Below are 12,720 nucleotides of genomic sequence, written 5' to 3'. Positions count from 1 at the left end.
GAGACAGCCGCATTCACTTTAAATAGAGCACCATCAAAATCCGTAGAAACGACACCGTATGAATTATGGTTTAATAAGAAACCTAAGTCTATCGTTCCTTAAAGTTTGGGGTTGCGAAGCCTATGTAAAAAAGTTACAACCGGACAAGCTAGAACCCAAAGCGGAGAAATGCATCTTCATAGGATACCCTAAGGAAACTATAGGGTACACTTTCTATCACGGATCCGAAGGCAAAATCTTTGTTGCTAAGAACGGAACTTTTCTTGAGAAAGAATTTCTCACTAAAGAAGTGACTTGGAAGAAAAGTAGAACTCGATGAGATTGATGAATCTATACTCGTTGATCGAAGTAACGCGATGCGGAAGTTGTACATGTACCGCCTACACCGGCAACGAGAGGAAGCTAATGATAATGATCATGAAACTTCGAACGAGGAAACTACTGAACCTCGCAGATCAACAAGGGAACGTGCCACTCCTGATTGGTATGATCCTTGTCTAAATGTCATGATTGTGGATAACAATGATGAGGACCCTGCGACGTATGAAGAAGCGATGACGAGCTCAGATTCCAACAAATGGCAAGAAGCCATGAAATCCGAAATGTGATCCATGTATGATAACAAAGTATGGACTTTGGTAGACTTACCTGATAGCCGAAAGGCTGTCGAGAATAAATGGATCTTCAAGAGAAAAACAGATGCTGATGGTAATATTACTGTCTATAAAGCTCGACTTGTCGCAAAGGGTTTCCGACAAATTCAAGGAGTTGACTACGATGAGACTTTCTCACCTGTAGCGAAGCTAAAATCTGTGAGGATTTTGTTAGCAATAGCTGCATTTTTCGATTATGAGATTTGGCAGATGGATGTCAAAACGGCGTTCCTTAATGGAGACATTGAAGAAGAGTTGTATATGGTACAACCCAAAGGTTTTGTCGATCCTAAAAATGCTGACAAAGTATGCAAACTTCAGCGTTCAATTTATGAACTGAAGCAAGCATCGAGAAGTTGGAACCGACGTTTTGATAAGGTGATCAAAGACTTCGGGTTTATACAAGTGCCATGGAGAGGCTCGTATTTACAAGAAAGTGAGTGGGAGCTCGTAGCATTCCTGATATTATATGTAGATGACATATTATTGATTGGGAATGATATAGAACTATTAAGCAGTGTAAAAGGTTATTTGAATAAAAGTTTTTCAATGAAAGACCTTGGTGAAGCATCGTATATATTAGGCATCAAGATTTATAGAGATAGATCAAGACGCCTAATAGGGCTATCACAGAGTACATACCCGGACAAGATTCTAAAGAAGTTTAGAATGGACGAAAGTAAGAAAGGGTTTTTACCTATGTTACCGTGCAAGGTCTTGAGTAAGACTCAAGGACCGGCTACGGCAGAAGAAAGAGAAAGGATGAGTCAGATCCCCTATGCTTCGGCAGTAGGCTCTATTATGTATGTCATTCTATGTACAAGACCGGATATAGCGCATGCTGTTAGTTTGACTAGCAGATATCAAAGTGATACAGGAATGGAACACTGGACATCGGTGAAGAATATCCTGAAGTACATAAAAAGAACTAAGGATATGTTTCTTTGTTATGGAGGTGACCAAGAGCTCGTTGTAACAAGTTACACCGATGCAAGTTGGAACACTGATCCTGATGACTCTAAGTCACAGTCTGGGTACGTGTTTATATTGAATGGTGCTTGCAATGAGTCGGGCAAGCTCGAAGCAGTGCACGGTGGCGAAGTCTTCAACGGAATCGCAGTACATAGCGGCTTCGAGGCTTCATCGAAGCGGTATGGATGAAGAGGTTCATTGTAGAACTCGGTGTGGTTCCTAGTGCATTGGACCCACTAGTCATATACTCGTGACAACATGGGTGCCATCGCCAATGCACAAGAACCAAGGTCACACAAGAGGCTGAAGCATATCAAGCTGCGTTACCACTCGATTCGCGAATACATTGAAGATGGAGAAGTAAAGATTTGCAAAGTACACACTGATCTGAATGTAGCAGATCCGTTGACTAAAGCTCTCCCTAGGGCAAAGCATGACCAACACCAGAATGCCATGGGTGTTAGGTTCCTTACAATGTAATCTAGATTATTGACTCTAGTGCAAGTGGGAGATCTGTTGGAGATATGCCCAAGAGGCAATAATAAAAGTGGTTATTATATATCTTTATGTTTATGATAAATGTTTATATACCATGCTATAATTGTATTAACCGAAACATTGATACATGTGTGATATGTAAACAACAAAGAGTCCCTAGTATGCCTCTTAACTAGCTTGTTGATTAATGGATGATTAGTTTCATAATCATGAACATTGGATGTTATTAATAACAAGGTTATATCATTGTATGAATGATGTAATGGACACACCCAATTAAGCGTAGCATAAGATCTCGTCATTAAGTTATTTGCTATAAGCTTTCAATACATAGTTACCTAGTCCTTATGACCATGAGATCATGTAAATCACTTATACCGGAAAGGTACTTTGATTACACCAAACGCCACTGCGTAAATGGGTGGTTATAAAGGTGGGATTAAGTATCCGGAAAGTATGAGTTGAGGCATATGGATCAACAGTGGGATTTGTCCATCCCGATGACGGATAGATATACTCCGGGCCCTCTCGGTGGAATGTCGTCTAATGTCTTGCAAGCATATGAATAAGTTCATAAGAGACCACATACCACGGTACGAGTAAAGAGTACTTGTCAGGAGACGAGGTTGAACAAGGTATAGAGTGATACCAAAGATCAAACCTCGGACAAGTAAAATATCGCGTGACAAAGGGAATTGGTATTATATGTGAATGGTTCATTCGATCACTAAAGTCATCGTTGAATATGTGGGAGCCATTATGGATCTCCAGATCCCGCTATTGGTTATTGGTCGGAGTAAGTACTCAACCATGTCCGCATAGTTCACGAACCGTAGGGTGACACACTTAAAGTTGGATGTTGAAATGGTAGTACTTGAATATGGAATGGAGTTCGAATATTTGTTCGGAGTCCCGGATGAGATCCCGGACATCACGAGGAGTTCCGGAATGGTCCGGAGAATAAGATTCATATATAGGATGTCATTTTATGTGAATTAAAATGTCGCGGAAGGTTCTATGGAAGGTTCTAGAAGGTTCTAGAAAAGTCCGGAAGAAACCACCAAGGAAGGTTGAGTCCACATGGGACTCCACCTCCATGGCCGGCCAACCCTAATGGGGGAGGAGTCCCAAGTGGACTCCCCTTAGGGGCCGGCCACCCCCATATGGGAGGTGGAACTCCCACCTCTAGTGGGAGTCCTAGCTTGGCTAGGTTTCCCTCCATTTGGAAGGTTTTTGGTTCGGGTCTTATTCGAAGACTTGGAGACCAACTCTTGGGGATCCACCTATATAATGAGGGGCCAAGGGAGGGGCCGGCCACCCCAAGACCACAACCTGGCCGCCCCCTTGAGTGGCCGGCCACCCCCTCCCAAACCCTAGCCCCCCCCCTCCTCCATAGCTCCCGCGTGCTTTAGCGAAGCTCCGCCGGAGTTCTCCACCGCCACCGACACCACGCCGTCGTGCTGTTGTTTTCTATGCAACGTTATCCTACAATGATCAGCAAGATTAACATCCAGATAACAATTTTTCAATGGTGGCAAGTCAAGCATATCATAGATTTTCTTAGGCATAACAGAAATACTTGCACCAAGATCACATAAAGCATTACAATCAAAATCATTGACCCTCATCTTAATGATGGGATCCCAACCATCTTCTAACTTCCTAGGAATAGAAGTTTCAAGTTTTAGTTTCTCTTCTCTAGCTTTTATGAGAGCATTTGTAATATGTTTTGTAAAGGCCAAATTTATAGCACTAGCATTGGGACTTTTAGCAAGTTCTTGTAAGAAATTTATAACTTCAGAGATGTGACAATCATCAAAATCTAAACCATTATGATCTACAACAATGGGATCATTGTCCCCGATATTTTGAAAAATTTCAGCAGTTTTATCACAAACAGTTTCAGCAGTTTTAGCAGTTTCAGGCAAGTTTGCACGCTTTGCACTAGGAGTAGAAACATTGCCAACACCAATTATTTTACCATTGATAGTAGGGGGTGTAGCAACATGTGAAGCATTATCATTACTAGTGGTGGTAATAGTCCAAACTTTAGCTACATTATTCTCTTTAGCTAGTTTTTCGTTTTCTTCTCTTTCCCACCTAGCATGCAATTCAGCCATCAATCTAATATTTTCATTAATTCGAACTTGGATGGAATTTGCTGTAGTAACAATTTTATTATCAATGTCCTTATTAGGCATAACTTTCAATTTTAAAAGATCAACATCAGAGGCAACTCTATCAACCTTAGAAGCAAGAATATCAATTTTATCAAGCTTTTCCTCAACAGATTTGTTAAAAGCAGTTTGTGTACTAATAAATTCTTTAAGCATGGCTTCAAGACCATGGGGTACACTCCTATTATTGTTGTAAGAATTCCCATAAGAATTACCATAACTATTACCATTAGCGAAGGATATGGCCTATAGTTGTTACCAGAATTATTCCTATAAGCATTGTTGTTGAAATTATTACTTTTAATGAAGTTCACATCAACATGTTCTTCTTGGGCAACCAATGAAGCTAAAGGAACATTATTAGGATCAACATTAGATCTACCATTCACAAGCATAGACATAATAGCATCAATCTTATCACTCAAAGAGGAGGTTTCTTCAACAGAATTTACCTTCTTACCTTGTGGAGCTCTTTCCGTGTGCCATTCAGAGTAATTTATCATCATATTATCAAGGAGCTTTGTCGCCGCCCCCAAAGTGATGGACATAAAGGTACCTCCAGCAGCTGAATCCAATAGGTTCCGCGAAGAAAAATTCAATCCTGCATAAAAGGTTTGGATGATCATCCAAGTAGTTAGTCCATGAGTAGGGCACTTCTTCACCAAAGATTTCATTCTCTCCCATGCTTGAGCAACATGTTCATTATCTAATTGGTTAAAATTCATTATGCTACTTCTCAAAGATATAATTTTAGCGGGAGGATAATATCTACCAATAAAAGCATCCTTACATTTAGTCCATGAATCAATACTATTTCTAGGCAGAGATAACAACCAATCTTTAGCTCTTCCTCTTAAGGAGAAAGGAAACAATTTTAATTTTATAATATCACCATCTACATCCTTATACTTTTGCATTTCACATAGTTCAACAAAATTATTAAGATGGGCAAGCAACATCATCAGAACTAACACCAGTAAAATTGCTCTCTCATAACAAGATTTAGTAAAGCAGGTTTAATTTCAAAGAATTCTGCTGTAGTAGCAGGTGGAGCAATAGGTGTGCATAAGAAATCATTATTATTTGTGCTAGTGAAGTCACACAACTTAGTATTCTCAACAGTACCCATTTTAGCAGTAGTAAATAAAGCAAACTAAATAAAGTAAATACAAGTAACTATTTTTTTGTGTTTTTAATATGGAGAACAAGACAGTAAATAAAGTAAATCTAGCAACTAATTTTTTTGTGTTTTTGATATAAGAGCAAACAAAGCAAGAATAAAATAAAACAAAGCAAGACAAAAACAAAGTAAAGAGATTGGATGTGGGAGACTCCCCTTGCAGCGTGTCTTGATCTCCCCGGCAACGGCGCCAGAAATTTACTTGCTGGCGTGTTGTTGACACATCCGTTGGGAACCCCAAGAGGAAGTTGTGATGCGCACAATAGTAAGTTTTCCCTCAGTAAGAAACCAAGGTTATCGAACCAGTAGGAGTCAAGGAACACGTGAAGGTTGTTGGTGGCGGAGTGTAGTGCGGCGCAACACCAGGGATTCCGGCGCCAACGTGGAACCTGCACAACACAATCAAAGTACTTTGCCCCAACGTAATGCTGAGGTTGTCAATCTCACCGGCTTGCTCGTAAACAAATGATTAGATGTATAGCGTGGATGATGATGTTTGTTTGCGAAGAACAGTAACGAACAATTGCAGTAGATTGTATTTCAGATGTAAAGAATTGGACCGGGTCCACAGTTCACTAGTGGTGTCTCTCCCATAAGATAAATAGCATGTTGGGTGAACAAATTACAGTTGGGCAATTGACAAATAAAGAAGGCATAACAACGCACATACATATATCATGATGAGTACTATGAGATTTAATCAGGGCATTACGACAAAGTACATAGACCGCTATCCAGCATGCATCTATGCCTAAAAAGTCCACCTTCGAGTTATCATCCGAACCCCTTCCAAGTATTAAGTTGCAACAACAGACAATTGCATTAAGTATGGTGCGTAATGTAATCAACACAAATATCCTTAGACAAAGCATCGATGTTTTATCCCTAGTGGCAACAACACATCCACAACCTTAGAGGTGCGATTGGGTGCCGGAGGCGATCTCCTGAATCCCCCGAGATGGGATTGGCGGCGGCGTCTCTGGAAGGTTTTCCGTATCGTGGCTCTCGGTACTGGGGTTTTCGCGACGAAGGCTTTAAGTAGGCGGAAGGGTAGAGTCGGGGGCGTCACGAGGGACCCACACGCTAGGGCCGTGCGGCCAGGGCCTGGGCCGCGCCGCCCTAGTGTGGCGTCGCCTCGTGGCCCCACTTCGTATCTCCCTCGGTCTTCTGAAAGCTTCGTGGAAAAATAGGATCCTGGGCGTTGATTTCGTCCAATTCCGAGAATATTTCCTTACTAGGATTTCTGAAACCAAAAACAACAGAAAACATCAATTGGCTCTTCGGCATCTCGTCAATAGGTTAGTGCCGAAAAATGCATAATAATGACATATAATGTGTATAAAACATGTGAGTATCATCATAAAAGTAGCATGGAACATAAAAAATTATAGATACGTTTGGGTCGTATCAGGTGGTTGGGCAGACTGCGACCTGAAGGTATGATTCGAATAAAGGTGGCCATGATGACCTTCGAGAGCCAAGTTGTTGATCTGCTTCATCTCGATCTCCTCAATCCGGCCACCACCAAGTTTCGATATTCCTCTCGGAGAATTCCGTTGATTGGCGCATGGCGCCACTTGATATCTAGATCGGAAACCATCCGATCGTGCACACCCTTATCTTCAAGGCGTGGCTCAAAATTTTGTTTTCTTGTTGGTGTCATGAGAGCTGTCTAAACATAGATTTCCATGATATTGATAGAGGTGGAGAAAGTCATGGTAGCTGCGTCGGAGGTTTTGAAGTTATGGTGGAGAGGTGTATTGGTTGCAATGAAGACCGTGCTGCATAAGCTCTTCCTGTGTGTCGGGTGTTTTGTGGCTGGCGATGGCCCTGGCAAGAGGAGATGACAACACATGCATACTTCATTTTTTGTGGTGCTCCACGAGTACCCGAGCCACGATTTCCAGAATGAAAACTACGAAATTTGGTTGCGTGCTTTTAGATCGTGGAAGTTGGTTTAGATGAAGTTGTGAACAAAATTTCATACTCTCTTCTTCGATCCATTTAACCTGAAATCTTACGAGCGGGCGCGTGCTGGATGGACGTCCCGGGCACACGCACCAGGCAGTCCAGTTGTCAATGAAATGGTAGGCTAGCTGATAGCATGTGTCATTTTAAAAAAAACTATAACTTTTAAACCGTGCGACCAAATTACAATTCGTTTTCACTACTAAAATCCTCATGACAAGAGCTTCGAAACTAGACCACATTTTCATATGTTTCGACGATTTTTTTAACAAGCAACTTTGATGCGCAGCGGAGCAACTTTATTGTGCGAGCAAACCAACTTTGATGTGCGACAAAGCAACTTTGGTGTGCAACGAACATGTACATTTTTTGGTACACGAAGGCACAACTTTGGTGCCCGACAATAATTTTGGTGTCCATGGGAGCAATTTCAATGTGTGACGAAGCAACTTAAGTGCCCTGCAGAGCAACTTTGCTGCCCGGCGACGCAGTTTTTGAACCTCGCGAGCAACTTTGGCGCCCGACCGAGCAATTTTTAGTGTCCTGCGAGCAACTTTGGTACTCGGCCGAGCAATTTTAGTGTTCCGTAGAGTAACATTAGGAGTTGTTGCTTGCTGCTTGTTGTGAAGCCTACCATCGTTGTGAATCAAGTGTTTTTGTTGCACACCAAAGTTGCTTTGCCGCATACCAAAATTGTTTTTCCGCACAACAAAGTTGCTATGTCGTGCATCAAAGTTGCTTGTCAAAAAATTGCGTCGAAACATATGAAAATGTGGTCTAGTTTCGAAGCTCTCGTCGTTCGGATTCTAAAAGTGAAAACGGATTGTAATTTCGCCGCACGGTTTAAAAGTTACAGCTTTTTTAAAACAACAAAGTGATATCAGCTAGCCTACCTTTTTTGACAGCTGTACACATCTTTCCGTGTGAGCACTTTTCATTTTAGTATGACCGCTTAGAATAACTAACGGGCATGCGGCCGCTCGCTAGACGTGCTCTATTAATTATCGTTAATATGGATGTAGCTAGATATATTTTATTTTGTTCTAATTTAGTACAAACGCCATTCATTATTGGTAGGAGGGACTAGTACGGAGTAATATCTTTGGAAGAAAGATGCTCAACAAAAAAGGGTGGTGCACATTGTCAATCAGTGAACCTTCAAATCTGGGACGATTCTGCAGTCCCGTACGATCCGATTCAGTATCACGACCGATCTTTCTCCTTTACTGCACTGACCAAAAATCATGGCGTCACACCAAAACTGCAGTCGCACTGAACGGCGCACGCCGTCCGTCCATCTGTCCCGATGAGCGTGTCACCTGGCACTGGCCGCAGTTCGTCGGAGCTCCGAAACATTACTTCCCTTCCAGTGCAGCAGCCGGCGCCCACCGCGGCCGTCCTCTCGCCGCCGTCGCGCCCCGGGCACGCAATGTGAGCGCCCCCTCCGTCGAACGCCCCGTCGGTCGTATTGACATACGCTATTTATCTAGGGTTTGGTTCTTCTCCTTTGTGGATTGATCGATTTAACGGTGTTTGTTTCGATCTGGATTTGTAGGATTTGTGCCCCGATGGCGCCGCCCGAGGGGAGGCCCGGAAAGGTCTCCGCCGAGCGCTCCTGGCCGCCTCGCTGCGGCCGCCCGGACGACGGCGACAGTGCGAAGGGCGTCGCCCAGGGCAGAGCGGAGGAGGCGGCCGACGTTTCCTCCGCGGCGTGCAACGGCGGCCTCCCGCACGCCCCGCGTCCGCCGACGCCGGAGAGGGATGAGGGCGGAGAGCCGCAGCCGCCCGGCGATGGGGATGCGCCCCACTCGGATGTCCGGACAGAGGACAGAGTGCTCGATGTGATGCCGCTGGCGTTCGCTGCCGCACAGAGTTCTGCTGTTGACTCTGCTGATGGTTCCATGGAAGATGGCGGGTATATAGCCGATTCTTTGATAGTGGAGGGGAAGGGAGGCCGGGGGACTGATCAATTGGTCGGGGATGGCGATGATGATACCGGCAATGGAGATGGGAGGGCAGTGGGAAGCAGAGCGGGTGACGGTGAATCGGAGACGAATGAGGATCAGAGCAGAAAGAAGAGGTGGTCGACTTCCGCTGAGAATCCACCACCCAAGAGGAGAGCGGTCTATGCCAGGCGTCGATTTCCGCCCCGCTGTGGGAGCGCTGCTGTCACCGGCATCGCCATCGGAGGTAAGGAGGTGGTGGTATCGGACGGCACACCGATCATTTTTTTAGCTAGCGGTTGTGTTCTCTATAGTGGATGCCTTTCTCACGGTTCCAATTTCAGGTCTTGAACCTTCTCCGATGTTTGGGCGAGATGAATCTAATGTGGAAATCGAAAGAAAAATAGAAGAAGTTGGAGAAGCTACTGAGACACACAATTGTAAGATCCAAGAGTCTCAAGTCATTGACCGTGTTGTTCTAGATGATTTTGCAGGAGGCCAACATGTTTGTGATCATCCGCAAAATGTTATTACAAACTATTCACCAAAACGTGATTTCTTTGAGGAGATTGATGATAGAACACCTTTACATGAATGGATGCGCGGACCACTAGTAGCGGGAGAAGGTGATGTGAGAAGCGAATGCGAAGAAAGTATCCTGGAAGGTACTCCGAGAACTCATCCGAGAGGTCTTGTTTATGTGAAGAAAAATGGCAAGAGAAAGTTAAAGCATGATAGCATCAACAGGGACTCCCTGAATAGATCAGGTAAGGAGTCTAAGTGTGCACATCATGTTGCCACCGATCAAATTGAAGAAAAGGATAATGTGGGCCTTACTACTAAGAGAGTAATTATACAAGCGTTGATGGCCCCGGACCGAGGCCCATGGGCACAACGAAAGAATTCTATTACTAGTGCTTCTAAGTCTCTTACTTCTAGGAATAATGTGAAGAAAAAAGATGCTACTCCAAGGCAAGAATTACTATCCAAAGTTATCCCTTCTACGTCGACTAGGAACGACACGAGAGAGGACCAAGGAGGTTTCTCCCCGGAAGATGACGAAACCTCTTTGGCAATAGATGTGCATGAAACAAGTAATGGATCGTGTGTCACCCTCCCTTCATGTGCTGCTTCCGGAAACGAGAGTGTTGGTACCCAAAGCAAAGTGATGAAGATTGACGAGAAAAGTCCATTGCATGAATCAGAACAAGAACCACTAGTAACGGTGGACGTCAAATATGAGGGAAGCTTGCAAGAAGGTAATCTGAGGACTCATGTGAGAGGTCTTGTTAATGTGAAGTCAAACAGTGAGCATGTAGGTCTTGTTAGTGTTACGGTGAATGTGGCACAGCTAGATGCGATAGGCATCTTTGAAGACGGCACACCGGCAAACACTATTTCAAGCACTCAGAGACGCGTGACACGCTCAAATATGAAGGTTAAGCAATGCATCGTTGCTCGTGAGTTAAAGCATGATGGCATCGCCAAGGACCCTTTGGATAGGCCCACCAAGGATTCCGAGTGTGGCAACATTCTTTCGACCGATCAAACTAAAGAAAATGATGGCAGGGGCCTTGTTCCAAATACAGTTGTATTAGCATTGATGGCTCCAGACAGGTACCCATGGACACAAGGAAAGAAGTCTATTGCTAGTGCTTCTCAGCCTCTCAATCGTAGGAATAAGTATCTTACGGTTCGTGAAGGTCTGTGTTTGCCCGACATATCTGAAGGAAAAGAGAGCATTCCCATATGTGTGATCAACACAATTGATGACATGCAGCCAATGCCATTTAAGTACATCACCAAAGTCATATACCCGCCTTCATATGAAAAAACACCTCCAAAAGGCTGTAACTGCACTAATGGTTGCTCGGACTCTAGTGAATGTGCTTGTGCCGTGAAAAATGAAGGAGAGATCCCGTTTAATTTGAATAGCGCAATTGTTTATACAAAGCCCGTCATATATGAGTGTGGCCCATCATGCAGGTAAGGTGTTCAATATATAGCTTACAAAAACAGAATGGCATACCCTAGCTAGGCAGGAATAATCGATTTTTATAGTTTAGTTTATAATACCAGGCAAGATATATTATTGCCAGTGCAATGTTCTACTAAGTCTGACATAGTAGGTTCAGATTGGCAGATCCATAAACCCAAAACTTGTGCTCATCTGAAGTTAGTTTTGACGGAAATGTTATTCATTCATACTAGACAACTTGGTTAAACTGAAAAATGCAAATTTGGTTAGAAATGGTGAGCTAACGAAGTAGTCAAATCTGCTTGCAGGTGCCCGCCAACATGCCACAATAGGGTGAGCCAGCATGGTCCCAAAATTCGGCTGGAAATTTTCAAGACAGGGAAGACAGGTTGGGGTGTAAGATCCCCCAGTTTTATCTCTTCAGGCAGTTTCATATGTGAGTATGTAGGTGAGGTGTTGCAAGAGACAGAAGCTGAAAGGACAGAGAATGATGAGTACCTGTTTGATATTGGCCGTGACAGCGATGATGAAGAAGAAGGCTCACAATCTTCTACCTCCGATATAATGAACAAAGATGTAGGCTATACAATAGATGCTGCAAAGTGCGGTAATGTTGGAAGATTTATCAACCATAGCTGCTCTCCAAACCTGCATGCACAGGATGTTCTCTGGGACCATGATGACACGAGGGTGCCACATGTTATGCTTTTCGCTGAAAAGAATATACGTCCGCTACAAGAGCTGACTTACGATTATAATTATAACATAGGTCAAGTCCGCCAGAATGGCAAGGAGAAGATAAAAGATTGCTTTTGTGGTTCCTCCAAATGTCGGCTCAGGCTTTACTAAGGTTTTGTTGACTGCTCCTTGATTTTACTCTTCCGGTAACCTACAATCGTAGATGGAGCGTAATCTTTATTTTCTTTCTACCCTGTTGTTGAATTAGTACTGTGTTTTAAAGAGCATATGAGCAGCCTTGGCTGAGTACTTTTTCTTCTGTGTCGGACTTTAAATGATGGTAGATGAATTGTTTGTTGTCAGTTATGTCATACTGTTATTGTCGGAATCGTTCTACTGGTTATAAAATGAGATCTCACTGTAGCTTGTCTCCTAACAAATTTTAAAAAATCGCATAGCTTTTGCTGCCTTTCATATCCAAGCTAGGTTGAATTACCAAGTTTAGAAAATGTTCCTATCCCAGCACGCTAATTGGACAACCAGACAGTTCTTTTGCCAGTTCTGAAACTAGAACTGTTTACTTACCAGTCCCATAACAGCGCCAAAATAAATTGTACTCTGCCCCCCATCCATTTTACTCACTTCCTTGATTTTAGATGGCCCTGGGCCAGCA

At 43.4% G+C, this 12,720-nt stretch overlaps 1 protein-coding gene across 1 annotated transcript; it reads left to right on the top strand.

Annotated features, from left to right (window-relative positions):
* Positions 1-8,754: 8,754 nt before the first annotated feature.
* LOC124656704 lies at positions 8,755-12,418 on the top strand. Its single transcript, XM_047195405.1, has 4 exons — positions 8,755-8,879; positions 9,004-9,638; positions 9,736-11,377; positions 11,678-12,418. Exons 1-4 carry the CDS (start codon positions 8,755-8,757, stop codon positions 12,216-12,218), a joined length of 2,943 nt encoding a protein of 980 aa, XP_047051361.1. The 3' UTR covers positions 12,219-12,418.
* The last annotated feature ends 302 nt before the right edge of the window (positions 12,419-12,720 follow it).

This window comes from Lolium rigidum, chromosome 5 (assembly GCF_022539505.1).
Source record: "Lolium rigidum isolate FL_2022 chromosome 5, APGP_CSIRO_Lrig_0.1, whole genome shotgun sequence".
NCBI lineage: Eukaryota > Viridiplantae > Streptophyta > Magnoliopsida > Poales > Poaceae > Lolium > Lolium rigidum.
Note: the sequence above shows the minus strand (reverse complement) of the source record. Positions and strands in the feature narration are given on the sequence as shown.